This window comes from Nanorana parkeri, unplaced genomic scaffold, assembly GCF_000935625.1.
Source record: "Nanorana parkeri isolate BGI_ZX_2015 unplaced genomic scaffold, ASM93562v1 scaffold428, whole genome shotgun sequence".
NCBI classification, from domain to species: domain Eukaryota; kingdom Metazoa; phylum Chordata; class Amphibia; order Anura; family Dicroglossidae; genus Nanorana; species Nanorana parkeri.
Window position 1 is genome coordinate 988,661 of NW_017306696.1, and position 17,730 is coordinate 1,006,390.

General features: G+C 41.3%; 1 protein-coding gene across 4 annotated transcripts in view; it reads left to right on the forward strand.

Moving 5' to 3' along the window:
• The window catches only part of CLCN3 (chloride voltage-gated channel 3), a 76,143-nt gene extending 58,842 nt beyond the window's left edge, over nt 1-17,301 (forward strand). For 2 of the 4 annotated variants that reach the window (XM_018560042.1, XM_018560043.1), the window contains 5 exons: nt 291-477; nt 2,121-2,519; nt 3,972-4,188; nt 10,062-10,137; nt 16,048-17,301. In XM_018560042.1, coding sequence (XP_018415544.1) covers nt 291-477; nt 2,121-2,519; nt 3,972-4,188; nt 10,062-10,137; nt 16,048-16,206 — 1,038 coding nt within the window. In that variant the 3' untranslated portion in view covers nt 16,207-17,301. The remainder of the gene's footprint in view (nt 1-290; nt 478-2,120; nt 2,520-3,971; nt 4,189-10,061; nt 10,138-16,047) is intronic. The other 2 variants (XM_018560044.1, XM_018560046.1) reach the window with 1 other exon arrangement.
• Nucleotides 17,302-17,730: the final 429 nt, after the last annotated feature.

The following is a 17,730-nucleotide window of genomic DNA, read 5'->3' on the forward strand; positions in this document are numbered from 1 at the left end:
GGCCTTTCTTTCCATACTGCACAAAGACAGGTGAAATATATAACATGCTCAGTAAAACCAATACTTAGACACACACAATAGCCTTCCAAATAAGCTGCTACCTTGCAGTGCATCTCCCCCTGAGCTCCCTCTTTGTTGAGGTTTTTTTAAGTGCGCTTTTAATAGGTTAATATCCAAATAGTAGAAATGCCTCCTGTTGCAGTGTGTCGCTGGCAATATGGCCTCTTGAATCATTTTTCTTTGAAAACACACCAGGTGATCAGGTTTTACTTGCAGCTTTACCTTTGCAGGTTCCATCTGGCCTGTTTATCCCCAGCATGGCAATTGGTGCCATAGCAGGAAGGATTGTGGGCATTGCTGTGGAGCAGTTGGCTTATTACCATCATGATTGGTTCATATTCAAGCAGTGGTGTGAAGTAGGAGCAGACTGCATCACCCCGGGGCTGTATGCAATGGTTGGGGCCGCTGCCTGTTTGGGTAAGTTTGTGATATCAATGCTTGCATAGAAGTAAATATGGAAATGTGCACTGAATTGTCCTTATATTGAATTTGGCTGCTTGTGCATACTTTAATAAGATACACATTTCATCTCCTTATTGGACTCCAGAAAACAACACTGAACTTCCCTACATACTCTCACCCCCATCACGTTCCAGGTCACCACTGCCACATCTATCGCACCACTTATTACACTTCCCACCTGAACTTCACATGATACAGATACTGCAACCAGCAGTGTAGTGTGTTCTGTACTGGGCACAGTTTAAGCTCAGAGCTTGGAATCCAGCAGATTTGAGATTCTTTGACCCCATTCTCTTGCTTGACATCCGGGCTGTGCTTATGGCCATGACATTTTGTATAGAACCCAGAATAATGTCACACTACCTACTTTCTATCTTACGTTTTCCACTTATATTGACACTAGATGGTCATATGAAGCCATTCAGTGATTTTTGCCTACAACAGATATTTGTCCTTAACCCCTTCGTGACGGGAGATGTACAGTGTACGTCTTGTCACTTTGTGCCTATATGACTGGCCACGTACACTGTACGTGACGAGTTATATCAGGCTTTGTAATGCCGGTATTTGCTGATTCTCAGCATTTAACAGTCATTCATTAATGTCTCAGTATTGAGGCATTAATTAATGAAATAATTAAGCTTTTTGTAAAAGCTTCTTCCTTTCATTAATGAAAGAATGAAGCCGTTACATGCAAATAGAGGACCGCAATTTGCGATCCCGTATTTGACAGCTCAAAATAGCAGAGAGGCAGCAGTGACTCACCTCACCTCTCTGCTATTTGTTTTGACAGCTCGAGAGCCCGATGTTTAGATACATTTCACTCAAAAGATACAATGTATATCTTTTGAGTGAAATGTATCATTTCTGATCGTCTAGGCACGATCAAAGAGCTTTTAGTGAGATCTGAATCTGACTAAAGTCAGGATCAGTCTCTAAGGTTATTATTAGCTGTTCCTAAGTTTGGATCAGCCTAATAGCCAAAAATAAAATAAAAAAGTTAATTTATCAAGCTGTCATAGTGATTGCTTGATATAAACTGACAAGGAAAAAAAAAGTTTTTTTATTTTATTTTTATTTTTTTTACAAAGTGTAAAAAAATTAAAATAAAGTGTAAAACAAAATTAGGAAAATATAAATTATATATAAATATATTTTTTATACTATAATTAATATAAAAAAATTCTAAAAAAAAATAATAATAATCAAAACTTGTGAAAAAAGTGTTTTCTTCTAGTTTTTTTCCTCATTTTTTTTATTTTATTCAAACTAAGTGAGGGGTTAGGTACACATATGTGATATAATTATATAGCCCTATCTGTCCTCTAAAAAACAATATATAATATGTGTGGGTACATTTAGTAAGAAAGTATATTACTGCTGTGGAAGAATCACACAGCAAAAATGTAAAAAATGTGTCAGTCATTTATGAACAGAACCTGAAAACTAGCTCAGTCATGAAGGGGTTAAACAAATATCTGTTGTAGGTAAATTTTAAATCAAAGGTAACTAAATAATAGGAGGGGGATAAGAAGTAGATGCTCTATCATGAATATATTGTTGCACAAAAAGTAAGAGAAAACAACCATCTGTTACAGGTGGAGTAACTCGGATGACAGTGTCTCTTGTCGTTATCGTCTTTGAGCTCACAGGAGGATTGGAGTACATTGTACCACTAATGGCGGCAGTAATGACCAGTAAGTGGGTTGGAGATGCTTTTGGACGGGAAGGCATCTATGAGTCTCATATACGACTGAATGGCTATCCTTTCTTGGATGCAAAGGAAGAATTCACACACACTACACTGGCACGTGATGTGATGAGGCCGAGGAGGAATGACCCACCGCTAGCTGTTCTCACTCAAGATAATATGACAGTAGATGATATAGAAAGCCTGATCAATGAGACCAGCTTCAATGGCTTCCCAGTAATTATGTCAAAGGAGTCTCAGCGGCTGGTTGGATTTGCTCTGAGAAGAGACTTAACACTAGCAATAGGTAAGAAAGTTATTGAACTCTATTCCTAATTACTTTGTCTTTGTAATTTTGATGATGGGCCATGACATTTATAAAACTGCTTTTGTTGTCAGAATAGAGGAAGTCAACTTCAGGGCTGCAGATCACTGCAATAAATGGGCCGTTGTGGGTATAATATATTTTATCCCCTTATATGTGTGCGATAGATAGATATAACATTTTAAATCGCCAACATGGTACAAACTTTGTACACCTTTAGAGGGAAGTGTTGGTATATGACTTTCATTGAGTCATTTTGGATGCAACGTTAACATTTGTACATGCTTTTAACTTTATATTTTTGTTGTTGTATTTATTGTAGAAACTTAAGCTGGCCATACACTATTTAAAAAAAAAAAAAAAATCAGATTGCTCCATTCACGTTAATTGGTTGCAGTCACTGTTCGTCCAACTATTTTCTATCCGGCTCCTCACTTGGTCAACTTTCTTTGACCTGGCAGGGCCGCACACTGTAGAAATTTTGTCCAATTTCTGTGAATTGGCTAAACAATTCTACCAGTTTATGGCAAGCCTTTTTTGTATCGGTTAGTGGTTGCCATTAGGGGTGCAGGGTACATTAACCTTTGAAATAACTGCTTAACAAGCATACAGATAAGATATCAGTCACACAGGGAGCACATAGTCTGCAATCATTTGTTCCACTCATAGGATTGCATTGTGAGAAGCAGCAGTAAATCACAACTAATGCTTGGCAATGCAAAGCTGGAAGTAGAGGATTTGTAATGAGTAAATCTGGATGCGTCCATGTTCATATAAAATGGCAAAGTAAATAAAACGTTAACACATTTTATCTAAAAAACATTGATGATGCCAATATTATCCCTTTGATGATACATTTGCTCAAATCATAACTAAACCCAAGAACAAAATTGTAATAATGCAGCTTACCAGTCATTAAAGCAAGGCTCCAGGAAAGAATGATCATTTACACTCTGCGCCGGGTGTGTAAATTATTATAAAGCTTTGTGTTATGTGCAGAGGAAACTGTAAAATAGGAAAATCTTACCTTGCAGCACCGGAGTCCTGTACAGTTTGGGACACATCGCTCCCACTCTTCAATGCCCTGAAGCTGGGCATTCTGTGCAGGGGACGGCGTACTGCAAGGTAAGATTTTTATACTGTGCAATCGTCCTTTGCACATAACGCACAGCTTTTTAATGATAAATTTACACACCCAGTGCAAAGTATAAATTATCTTTTTTTCCTGGAGTCTGGCTCTAAATGTGGTGGCTGCATTTGTTCTAACATTTTCAGCAAGTACAGGAAATATCTGTTAAACCAGGATGAGAATGACATCCCCGAACTTGCATCTTAAACTAAAAGCCAGTAGTGGCAGCTGCCATATTTGTGTTCTGAAAGGCTTGAAATATAGTGCGTGTAAATAACGAAGACGATTCTGCTTCCCTCTCTTAGAAAATGCAAGAAAAAAGCAGGAAGGCATTGTTGGAAGTTCCCGGGTCTGCTTTGCTCAGCACACTCCATCCCTGCCTGCAGAAAGCCCTCGCCCCTTGAAACTGCGCAGCATCCTGGACATGAGTCCCTTTACAGTAACTGACCATACACCAATGGAGATCGTAGTGGATATATTCCGCAAGCTGGGGCTTAGACAGTGCCTTGTCACTCACAATGGGTGAGTTCCCTGATTTTCTTTCATCTACTAATGTTTTCATGGATAACTTCTAGGCACTTAATACTTATTCCTATTATTGTGCTACTTGTTTCAAATGTTTTTCAGATAATGCATTAGGATTAAATCCGTCAATAATTTAAAGGGAAACTATATTGGTTTGGACATTTTATTAAGGTTATAATTTTTAAAACTGATATTTAAATAAAAAAAATGCAAAGCTGTACAGAGGGTGAAGTTGCTACTCTGAATCATTCACCTGTGTATGTAAAGTTCAATGTCAGCTTGAGCTATTGAACATTGTAAACGTGCTTCTTTAAGAATCAACGAAAAAAAACATTAAAAGGAGCTTTACTTTAACCTGTAGGCTAAATATGAGAAAAATACATGTTCTTTAATATGCAAAATGTCCTATTTCTCTTACTGAAAGAAGCCTCAATTTTAATATTTAGTCCTAGCCAGAATAGAGAAAAACATATGCAAAACCACTATACATTCCCTTTAAATGAGACCAGTGCAGGTTTAAATCTGAAAACCTTTTTTCCAGTGGGAAGACTTTTGTTTGTTTTGTGTGGTGGGTGATTGGGGCAGTAGTGTTTAATGACATGGATATGTTGAAAATGACACAGAAGAGGCCTTATCATTGGTTTGTTGCAGAGTAGCTTTATATAGTGCAGATGTGGATTGCTCACAATTCAGCAATGGTTATGCTACTGGACACAATATTGCACATATCTAAACACCAGGCTCTGGGGTAAGGAGCAGAAACAATATGTGAAGCTTCATTAGTCATATAGGAACATTAATATTCATGGATTGTGGAGGCTTTCAATAGTTTGTTGCTGATCCTGGCTTCACAACTGAAACACAGGAGGTAAATCTTAAAAATGCATTTAAGTATCTTAACTATTAACAAAAATGTATCTTATGTGTGTATCACTCGGCTGTAGATCCTCAAATCATCTCTGAATTGGTGCTGACACTGTCCTTCCTTCTGGGGGGTGGCTGCTTCTGTTCCCCATGGTCCCTGTGTGTTGTAAAGTAGTCACCGCTCACTTCCTTGATGGACTACAATCTCGCCCTCCAGGAGGAAGGACAGTGTCAGCACCAATTCAGAGATGATTTGAGGTTCTACAGCCGAGTAATATACAAATAAGATACATTTGTGTTAATAGATAAGGTACTTTGCATTTTTAAGATTTAACGCCTACATTTAGCATCACTTTAATAAAGTCACTGACTAAGATTATGCTTGTTCAGTCGGGATTTGGCATCACTAGAGTCATGCTTGGCGGGGTCATTGCCTCACCAGTAGCAAAGCAAGCATGAGGATGACCCCAGAACATGGGTGCAGCTCTTAGATCTCTATACAGATGTTCCTCACTTACCGACTTACCTGTTTTGCGACCACTCGCACTTACGACGGAGCGCCGATCGACCTCCGACCTTGCGCGTCAGCATCAGTGCGCCGTGTCGCCGGCGGAAGTGGTGTCCTCCGATCTTCATTGCGGGTCCTGGTAAGTATTTTCATTGCCCGATGTACAGTACACTGTTCGTTACTGTACATCGGCAACGCTATACAGTACTGTACTAATGCAGTACAGTACTGTATAGAGTTCCTCACTTAACGACCAATCCGTTTAACGACCTGGTCGTAGGAACGGAACTCGGTCGTTAAGTGAGGAATACCTGTACTGAGAGGCTCACTTTTATTGACATACAATAATACAATATGCACTTCCTGCATGATAAGAGAAGTGCAGAGGTAGAACTCCACATAAAACTGTTTTTCTTTTTCCTTTAGTTTTTTCATTTTGAATAGCGTGTGGTCATACCTCCAATAGGCACACAACGGTAAAAGCATTTCTTAATAATGAGGTCGTTTTCTGACTCTCTGTTAGGGAGCTTTCCCTTCACCTGTCTCCATGGTAAAGAAAGAAATAAGGGAATGTTCCTAATGGAAAGATGACAAATATAATCTAACTAGAGGTGCTCCAAAATGAAATGTTGTTCTGACCGAAGCCGGAAATATATATTTTTTTCTAACCTTTTTACATTTAAAAAAAATTATTTTTATTTTTTTCTAAACTTTTTATATTTGTATTTATTTTTAATATTTTAACTTTACTGTCATTGGTTCTGGGGAAATATTAAGGATCTACACAGACCCCTGATATTTCCCTTTTTAAAATAGAAAAAGAGAATGAGAACACCGAGTCCGCAATCTCTTTTTCTGCATCCCCTGTTATCAATGAACAGGAATCCTCTATACTGAGTGTTCCTGTTCATTCATACCTTGTGGTGATAGTATGGTTACCATGTCCACAATCAGGAATGAACAGGAAGTGATGTAGAATACTTACCATTCATAATTGGGGACACAGTAAACATACTCTGTCCTTAATTATTTACAAACTCTCAGCGATCACTGATTGCTGAGTGTTTGTATACCGCTCTCCACCCTGACTCCCGCTGTCACTGGAGGCTGAGCGGGTGGTGCAGGGAGGAGAGCTCGGTCTCCTGTGCCAGCTGACTCCTCCCCCTCACCACTCTCCATCCTGATCTGTTACAGGAGGCTGAGCAGGGCACTGCGAGGAGAGCTCGGCCTCCTGTGACATCGCCAATGACAGAGCTCTCTCCCCCGCCCCGCACGGCCTCCTGACAGTTTCTCTCCTCACTGGCCGCTGATTTGCGTCAGAGGGGACACAGAGCAGAGAAATCACGGATGCACTGCAATTTTGGCCGAAAGAGTGTACTTTCTGCATTTTGCCCAAAGCACCATTTTCGCCTGATATGTTTCGGAGGCTGAAATTTCGGTGCATCCCTAGTTCTAACCCTTCACTACTGTAGCCAAAAATGTTTTGGCTGGAGTTCCAGTTTACATAATATGCATTGCATTGTAGTAGTAAGCAAGGTAAGAATGCTGCTGCATAGTAGACACCCCTGGGTGCCATATCTTACCATTGGTGTGCCAGCTTATTCCTCTCCGTGTGCTGCTACACTCCTTACTCCTCTTCCTATCTCACAATTCAGAGGTCGGTTTCTGTTCCCAGGCCTAAACTCTGCGTGTGTTGCCTAGTCTTATGCAAATAGCATCTTTGTGTAGTGCAGAGGCACATAACGGGTGACCAGGTAAGCAGAAAGTAAGAAGTGGCAGCAGATGGCAAATACTATACAGATGAAGGCTTACTGATGTGGCAGGTGTACTTCAATGGGTCAGTTCACCCAACACCGATACTTTACAGGTTTTATAATGTTGGGAATGGTGCAAGAGTAGAAACACTGAACAGTGGGTGAAGGATGGGCATGCACAAATCCCAGAAACACTGCCAGGGAGATGTGGGTAAAGATGCAGTATATTGCACAGACAGCCTCCCCTGCTGTGTTAAGTTTCATTTGGCCGACTCCCCCAGTAGACTGATTCAGTATAGAGCAGTACCAGACAGTCCGGAGGAGTTGTGGGCACATTTGGAGCGCAGGCCTGGATCCCATCGTATAGGCTGGAGACATACGTGTCATTTTACACACAGGCTGCTCCAATCACCTTCTTCCCAAAGCAATGCTAATGAGGGGAATTCACTATTGATGGAACAGACAGAATCAGGAGCAGCTGTGCACGGAAACCAATAACCTTCTAGCTTTCATTTTCCAAGCTGTAGAGGAAAGCTGATTGGTTACTATGCACAGCTGATCCAGATTCTGTCTGCTCCAGTTTTATGAAGTTCTCCCCAGTGTGTTTTTATGACTGTTTACTGTTGAAATCTTTTTTTGAGTTTTGATTTGCGCATACATTTTGTTTTAGTCAGATTTAAAAGTCAGTTGTATTTGAGTCATTCTTTTACCCTGTATGAGCTGCTTGTATTTGGATGTGATTATCAGGACTGATGTAAATGATTTTCAGGACTCATGTAAATCATGATCCTCATGTAACATTTTCTTCTTGTTTGAAACAAACAGAACCTGAGCAGATGCCATGCACCACACTATATTAACACTGGGCTATCTTGACTCTGTCAGCCCATTACTAATAATGTGCTACTCATCCATTTCCTGCTTGCTCTTGTTTTGTGTGACTAAATTTGCTTCCTGACATAATGATAATTGTTCTTTACATGTAAATAAACCATCTTCAGGGAAACAAACGCTTTGGTAAACCCAATAACTGCTACCGGTTCACATAGGAAATAAAGTTCCTTGTCTGAAGGTAGACGTCTGCTGTGCCGAAGCTGCTCCTGGAACGTGCACTTGTCTGAACAGTTTGCTCTAGTTGTGGTTGGGAGCAGCTTCTTCACAGCGGCATGAAAACACGACTCTAGGAGATTGCAAAGCGTAAAACTCAAATGCATCGTACAAAGCAGAAGTGCACTTATGATCTAGAGTCACCCCCAAATTGTTACTTCTTACGGACTGCAGACAGTTTACTTCCAGAGTGCCCCGGAAATTCCAGTCAAAACTTTGAAGGTTGGCTTGTATGCCAGATCAATGCTCAGCCCCTTGAGGTCTGCTGGGAATTTGTAGATTAAAGCGCTTTTGATTTTAGGGCTTCCAGAGTGCTGTGGAAATAAACTGTTCTACAGTCCATGGCCCAGGCACTGCAGGCACACTTTAAATTGCCCATTTTGTGGTGTCTCCGTACATTGCTATTCTTTTCTGGCTTTTACAGACAAGGTCAGTCCATATTGCCTGCTTATAAAATGCACAGACTATTCTTCTAGGCAGTTAAAGCGACACGGAACTCAGGTGCTGAATCTTAACAATGCAATAAAGTACCTTATCTATTAACAGTAATGTATCTTATTTGTGTATCACTCGGCTGTAGATCCTCAAATCATCTCTGATTTGGTGCTGACACTGTCCTTCCTTCTGGAGGGTGGCTAATTTTGTTCCCCATGGTCCCTGTGTGTGTTGTAAAGTAGCCACCGCTCCAAGCTCACTCCTGTGATGGACTACAACCTCATGTTTAGTTTACTAACTTGTATTGAGTTTGTAGTCCATCATGGGAACGAGCTTGGAGCAATAGCTACTTTACAACACACAAGAAAAGTAGCCCCCCTCCAGAAGGAAGGACAGTGTCGGCACCAATTCAGAGATGGTTTGAGGATCTACAGCCGAGTGATGCACAAAATACATTTTGTTAACAATTAAGGAACGTGGATTTCTAAGATTTAACTCCTGAGTTTAGTGTCACTTCAAGCTATTGACTAACCTTGTATCTCTTGCTAGGCACATCTTCTCATAGAGAATAGTGGACTCTTTCCTTGCAAGCTTCAGAATTCTGACATCCCAGTTGTCCGTCCCACATCCATGACAATTCTTGTGCTTTGATTGGCATCTTTGCTACATGTCAATAACTGAGAACCGGATCAAAGCTTTTTTAGAAAAGAACATACACATAAAACTCATGGTGATTTGTATTTCTTGTGTGTCAGCCATTACTTACTCTGTTATCAACATGTGTATCACAGTGGGGCAGATTTATAGAACAAGAGGCACTCCTGTGTCAACCAAAGCAGCCAATCAGATCCCTTTCTTCCAGACCTACAAGAGGTCAGGTGACAGCTGTGGCCAGCATGGGCACTTCTCTGCGTTTTCTAGATCAGCCCCACTGTGGAGGTATTTGCTTCTACAGATAATCCTTTAATCAGCAGGTAGCCTCAGAACACATTTCCCATTGTACTTCTGATCATTTTCTTTGCAGAATATCACATGACCTTTTTTTTTTGCTCTTTCCGAACAGTGATGCCTTGTGGCATGCTTGTCTCTTCCATGTCATTCATTGGTCCATAACACTGTCATTATTTTATGTTGCTTCATTCTTTTTGTTTTCTCCATTTGTAGTTCAAACTCAGTTATTAGCATAACATGATCTGTTTCAGGATTGTCTTGGGGATCATCACAAAGAAGAACATTTTAGAACATCTCGAGCATCTAAAGCAGCACCTGGAACCCTTGGTGATTAGACAAAGCACCTTTAACCTGTAGACACCTTTTAGAAAGCAGGACGCATGAAATGTTGAACCGTTCAGACATCATCTGATCACAGCAACCACAAAAGCATACTCGGCAGTTAAAAGCAGCAATGGTCTTATACACACCCACATGCACTTCATGACATCAGAGGAGAAAAGAGTCATTGCTTTTTCAGGAAGATTAGTGACCTCTGCTCTAGATTTCTAGCACTCTGTGACACGCTATGTCAATGCAATATTTCAGATTTACTTGGTAAGCATCAGCAGTTTTTACACAGAGAAGGCAAATCTCTGTTCTTGGCTCAGCAGCAGCAGCTACATGATCTGTCTTGGCTGCCCCTAGATGTTGGACACAAGCTCATAGGGTTACATGTGCTCCCAAGTGTTAAGGCTTCAGTCATACTAATCTGCTGGCAAAGCATTTTCCATGCACAGCGTGGCACAGGAAAATGTCGTCAGTCATACATAGTGCACTACTATTGCTTGCTCCAGTGAGATGAACAACCTGATGTGACCTGTTTTATGAACACTGCTACGCATTATATCAAGTTTGGTGAAGGATCCATTGACTGGCATGCAATATTTCATGCCTGTGAACGTAGGCAGACTTTACAATTGGATTATACAGTCCTCTAAATTTGAAGCCCAATCCAGTCACAGGTATAGGGGGAAGTTAAATGGGACGGCCTGCACTTGTATGGCGTGATTGTCCAGTTCTGTGTATTGGAAGATTTCACAATCGGAATGTTTGGGAAAGGAAATCGTAGACTTTCACCTGCAGTCCCTGGTAAATTGCACATTTTTAGTGCTGCCTCGTAGAACAAATGATCAAGAAAATTGGAGTGAAAAAGAAAGAAGTCATCATTGCTTATCTCTTTTATCAAAACTCTAGCTGCCTGGCGGTTGTGCCGACTGCAGTAAACTTAGTCACTGACCTAAAACAAGGTTCTGGAAAGTCAGAGAGAAGTCAGATGTTTGGATCTGTACTGTACTTGTTCTGGTCAGTAACTCCAGTTACTACAGCTAGTGGGGCAGCGTGAAAGCCAGGACACCTGCATTTTAGGAACAAAGGTTAGAAATGGCAGCCTCCATATTTTTTCTGTCTCCCTCCCTTCAGCCTCTTCCTAAAAGAAAGGAATCGGTGCCATTAGCAGGGGGGCAAAAGGCTGATGGCTGTTTAGAAAAACAAAAACTGCTGTCCTAATGTAACTGACAGACTGCATCATATATGTCATTTTTCAGTATGCTGACATTTCAAAGAGAAGGTATACAGAATGCTTGCATGACACTACAGATATGTCTAATAATTAAAGGGCATTCAAGTACCCAAACTAATGACGCAAATGTATCTTATTTGTGTATCACTCGGCTGTAGATCCTCAAATCATCTCTGAATTATACCCTGTGTGTGTTATGAAGTAGTCACCGCTCCAAGCTTAGTCCAATGAACGACTACAATCTCACGTTCGGTTTACTCATTTGTATTGAGATTTTAGTCCATCACAGGAGTGAGCTTGGAGCGGTGACTACTTTATAACACACACAGGGACCATGAGGAATATACGCAGCCCCCCTCCAGAAGGAAGGACAGTGTCGGCACCAATTCAGAGATGGTTTGATGACCTACAGCCGAGTGATACATAAATAAGATACATTTTTGTTAATAGTGCATGTAGCTGAATGCATTTTTAGGATTAAACGCCTGAGTTCAGTGTCCATTTAAGCCAAGCTCTGCATGCATGCTTAGAAGGACCCTGTGTATAACTAAGTCAGATGATCCATCTCTGCTAGGAGAGGGAGTTAGAGGGAAGGGTTGTATCCCTCCAGTGTGAACCATTCTGCAGAATCCGATCTCCTCCCTTGCTATTCAGGTCTGTTTCTCAGTACAGCTGTGGAATGACTTGGATAGAGCTGCCACCTGCTGGCTGCAAATGGTAAATAGTTCTGTAATTAGTAATGAACACAGTAAATGAAAGAAAGCCGTTCCCTTTGATATACATACCTACTCTTATGTAGGTTATTGTTTGAGCTGTATCTGGATAGTACAGACCGGAAGGGCTACTATAACATTTTATAAACATTTCACTATTGCCCACACGAGCAGATTGTAGACCTGAATTTCTCATCGTCATACACATTCATAACACTTCAAGGATGGTCCATGGACTGGAGATTTGAAGGTACAGGAACACCTTTCCGTTTTCTACCTTTCTCCCTGAACTGTAGCTCTCCTATTGAAAGCTTTGCTGGGCTTCGAGCCTTCCAGTTGGCAGTATCACAGCCATCCCTCACCTCTTATAACCCTGATAATCACTTTAGTAGCGAGTGCTTCTAGAAAGACTCTAATGCCCTTACCTTGAAATATCATTCATTAAGGCTGACGCTTGGGTAAGGAATTTAACCTCTTGTTGTCAGGCACATTGAAAGCTGTGTACTAGAAATAAGCTAAGGTCTAATCTTTCTGTAACATGAGATTAAAATCGCCCCCTCCCCCACTACTGCTTTAACCCCCCCCCCATGGGGATTTGACGCCTTTAACATTCATTGTAGCATTGGTACATTTCCTTATAAAACAACCAGAGGACAGTTCATACAAAGTGCAGGAAGAATAGACGTTTTGCCTCGGTAACTAATCAGGTTTCATGTTTCTAGGGCAGGTTAGAGACACAAAGGGAAATGAGTGCTATTGGCAACGGCTCCATTTTCCCTCCCGAGTGGATGATTCTTTTTCTCAGTGTAGCGATCCTTCCTCGGCTGACAACAGTGTGCTGCTGGTTGCTTTAAATAAAACTGCTGCATTTTGTTGCTGTTCCACATTCATTTCACATTGACTTGCTTTGCAGTGTATCTGATATTTGACAAGAATTTCATGCCTCCTCTCACAAATGAAATGACTAACCAACATAACTAGGCCATCTGCTCGATATGTTCCACTTTGTGATGTTATCCTGCTTGCTCTAGAGAATACAAGAAAGCAATTGTCACATTCCAAAGCTTCATTTCTATTGGCAAATATTACACCGTGGGCAGCTTGACGAGTGCAGAGTTTTTACTTTTCTACGTGACAAAATATAAACAAACAAACAAACCTCCCGTCCACGGTTTGATCACTTGCACCAGAATATGCAGTACTGCAATGCCGTGCATTCCGGTGCAGTGCGACTTGGGTCACGATTTAATGACCAAGGACAAATTTGGGTCCTGAGGTTACACAGGTTGAGAAACACTGCTTTAAAACATGTAAAAGCTGTCTAAAGTACCTCAATCTATCCTCATATTGGTCTCCTGACGTCCCTTCCACAGCTGATATAGATTGGGAGAGAGCACTAGAAGCTAAAACGGAGCTTCTGCAGTATATATGTGCTGCCACTGAACATGCAGACAGGAGGAGAGAGCTCGGTGATGATCCCATCACTGCGCTTCTGCACCACTATTCACTATTACAGCTTGCTCTAGCATTAAAAATGAGCCTGTGACTGGACAAGTTAGTGTAGTCTGCAGAAAGCTTTTGGAGTGCAGGGTCTGGTTGTACCAATTGGCATCAGTATCTGGGTCACAAGCGTGATTGAACAGAGTTCTGGTGCAGAATACTGTTCATGTACATGTATTTGAACTGTGTACTCAGCAGTTTTCCTACAATTCAGCTCAATGCATCCTAAAGCCTTTGATGACTGGACACAGGGCTGGTAGTTTTGGTGTAAAATTCCACCCAGTAGAAGTAGGAAAGACAAATGACATTGATTGAAATGTGTTTACCCGGTAGAGGCCTGCCTAGCATTCTAAAGGAACAATAGTTAGCTTAGGGAGTGGATAAGTCAACCTTTGGCTGCTTCCCAAACCAGTATGTGAGAAACCGTGTGCCCTAAGTTTTTTATGGGCAGAGATACCAGGCGGTACATACATTAACCTTAAGGTTGAATGCTAATTATTTTCTGACTGGAAAGATTCACATTTAGGGAATTCGAGTTATATCAAAGCTTCTAAACTGCCACTGCTACCACATAATAGGCACTTTATGGTGCTTGGGCATTTCATGCCCAGGTGCCACTCATCCTGGGGTGGTTCTTATGTGCAAATATCAACCAGCTTTCTTAGTTGATAAACCTGACCTGCACCACCTCATTGACAGTTGTGGCTTTCCATCATAGTGATGGGCCAGTAGTGCCTTGTGGGGAAGGGCAGGCTAAGCTCTGGACCCGGAAGGCTGGCTGATATGTGCTTACCAGAATGTTCCTGTGGTTTAGGGTACCTGGTGCTCCATAGCTAAGCTCCCTGAAGGCATCACAAGGTGTCTGTTATGTGGTACCAGTTGTAGTTTCATGTTGATGGAGTTTATGGTTTGTTTAAGAATTGTATAGTATTTATCCAGAATCTCTTTTGGAGAGGCTCATCTGGGAGGACTTGTCTGAAGTCTTCCCTAATCAATTATCTATTAATACAACCATGTGGCTGACTGACTTAGGACTCATTCACACCATTGCCGTGTATTAATGTGCATTGTGCTAAAGCAGATCATTAATTTAACGGGCTGCCTAATGCAACTACAAAACGTGCATGTACCATTTCTGGCAGTGCGCTGCACGCAAGTCGGCAAGGTGCATTGAGGTGCCGGTGAAAATGGATAGCACCACATTGCACCAACGCATGTAATGCGTGTTGTGGTATCTTGCACATTAATACAACACAGTAGAGTTAATGGGCCCTGAAAGTTGGCAGTTTTAGTGTGTAGGTGCAAAAGGCCAAGTCCATGGAGCATAAAAGGTCTTACTGTTATGCAGCAGTGCTGAGTATACTGAGCACCTGTTGCTTTTACATCCAAGGCCCAGAGCAAGGAATGAGCAAGTTCAAATCTTGTGGCCCAAGAACCCTTTTAGGAATTTAAACTTGCAAAGTCTGCCACCGATGGTGGACCATAAGTGAACCCCAGAGACCATAATGTAATGCAGATGTTTAATATTTTGAGTTCTGACCTGCCTCTAGTATTCTGCGCAAAGACGCAATGCAGTGGCGGATACTGTCGTCCTGCGCCTACATTTGACATTGAAGCCATTGGATTTGAGAGAAGCTGATATGTTTTCAGTTTCTGATTCCTCTACTCCAATACTTGACCCATATGCACTCATCGTGGGTATGCTTGAGTAAATTGTCATTTTGCACTCAGAATGGCTGCCCCAGCTGTGTCCAATTTTTCGGTACATTCGATTTGAAGGCTTATTGGCTTGTACCCAAATTTCTTTAACATGAAACTAACCTAACGATCGGAATATTGTAATCAGGATAACCATCACATACTCACAATTTAATGTCTTCTCTCTGTAGATTCCCATATTTAATTTCTTCATTGTTATGTCTGTGTACATTGGGCTTGTCATGTGATACGGGGGAATAACCGATGATTATTATATTTGGCAGCTGAACGGGGTGTAATCTTCTTGCTTGATTGGACCTTGCACAAGTGATGTTTTTAATCTCCCACACCCTATTTAATAAACCTGACAATAGTCATTGCGTGTCCTTCACCTACCTCTGATTTATCAGCTCCTTGTGCAGGTCCAATAATGTATCTTGATCAGTCAATAGCACAGTGATTTAGGATACATAATAGACGTCCAGTGAATGGGTCCATACTCGTATGACGTGATAATACACACATCCTTTAATTTATTACGCATGTTTTGCTGTTGAGAAGGCTGCTGCTGCATTTCATCAGCAAAGCTACTAAAAAGCAAATAATCTTGTTATTGGTGGTGGTCTGCTCCTCTGTTAACACGCGTGATCCCGCTATCTGCATCATAGTCTCTTTCCTCTTCCAAAATGATCCAACTAGCAGCTGAAACGTCATCTCTTCTGCTCACCAGGTGTTTGATTTATTAACGCTCTTTCTTTTTCCTAGACGCCTCCTTGGCATTATCACAAAAAAAGATATTCTCCGTCATATGGCCCAAATGGCAAACCACGACCCAGAGTTGATAATGTTCAACTGAACAGCATCCAAGAAGAGCAAGAGGAAAGTGAAGAGGAGGTTTTCTTGTTGAAGGACACTCTACCCTGATAGGAGAGCAATTTGGCACATTGGTAAAAAGTGAAGATGATCAGTTTTACAGCAACGTTGCCTCCCTGCTTGCACAACTGCATAAGAAAGTGCCGAGCTGTGGTGGGTCATGCGCTGTGACTAACTTGCCACTAGAGGGCAGTGTAATACTGTGACTACTAGAGCATGAAAAATAAAGGGCATGTCTATTACAGGAGTGTCTTAGACTTGCTCATTTTGTCCCTGTTGCATACTGGAAATCTCCTGAATTGAGCCATCATTATTCAAGATTTGTTGTCATTGAAGGAAACCTGGTGTTTATGCTATCTGCTGTCCGATACTATGTTTTGTACATTCCAGGACAGATGTCATTTCTCTCTATACCTTATCTTCTTCCATCACCCCTCACCCCCGTTCCAATGTACTCCACGAGGAGTCACGTAATGCAGCAAGGTCTCATATTGAGATATACTGCCATTCTCACGAGAATCATCCACATACGTATGTGCCATAAAGCAGTGAGCTTAGCTTGGTACAGGGATGCTGAAAAGCGCAGACGCTTTTTCAGCTCGGCCGCTTAGAAAACTGGATTGTTTCAGATGGCCCGTTGTGCTCTGTTCCATGGTGTGACGTGGTTTATGCAATTTTCTTTTTTGTATGCTGGGAAATCCTTTAATCTACTAATGTTTTGCAGTGTTAAGACTGTTGCTAGATGTCCCTGATCCTTGACCTCGCCACAGGAAAGAGCGAGAATGACTAGGAGCTGGATGGACTGACAGTTTGCCATGAGATAGCATTGCACTATTTGATGCTTCAGGAGAGCTGCGGAATAATCCCTCACCGTGACCTATTCTTACCACCCATACTTATACAACAGCCACTGAGAACTGTTTCGATTGCCCTACATACATAATATTAGATTTTAATGATGTGATGTTCCTTTGTATTTATCATCTGTTTGATTTGAATCACTAATCAGGGAAATTGGGGAAACGATTGGAGGAGAAACTTGATTTATAATTGCACTAATCGCACATCTCTAACTAATGTGGTCATGGATCTCCCAACTGGAGTCCATTTTGGATTATATTTGACACTTGAAATTAATTTGATTTTGTTAATCGGACAGGATTGGGGAAAAACTGCCCCAAACCCCCTAAAAAGGCCCCATGCATGTTTTTTTCTTGGTTTTTAGTGGGTAACTAGATAAGGAAGATGATGTAGTCTATAGGGATTTGCTGCAGCGAAGTTACCATGCCAAATGCATCCACATGGCTCCTCTCGGGATCGGGATGAGAACCTGGCTCATTGTCTAATCTTCAGAATGGGAATGTAGTCCAGTGAGCTGCAGTTTTTGCTAGAGTTCAGCGAGAAGATGGTGGAAGTTGTCTGCGTGGATTATGGAGATGGTTCGTAAGAGAACTGGGTTATGTATAATTTTTTATAACATTTTAAATAAACTCCAGCCCAAAAAAAATATTTCATAGTATAGGAAAGGTTAGAACATGTTCTATTTTTAGTGCAGCCCATGGATTTCCTTTCCTT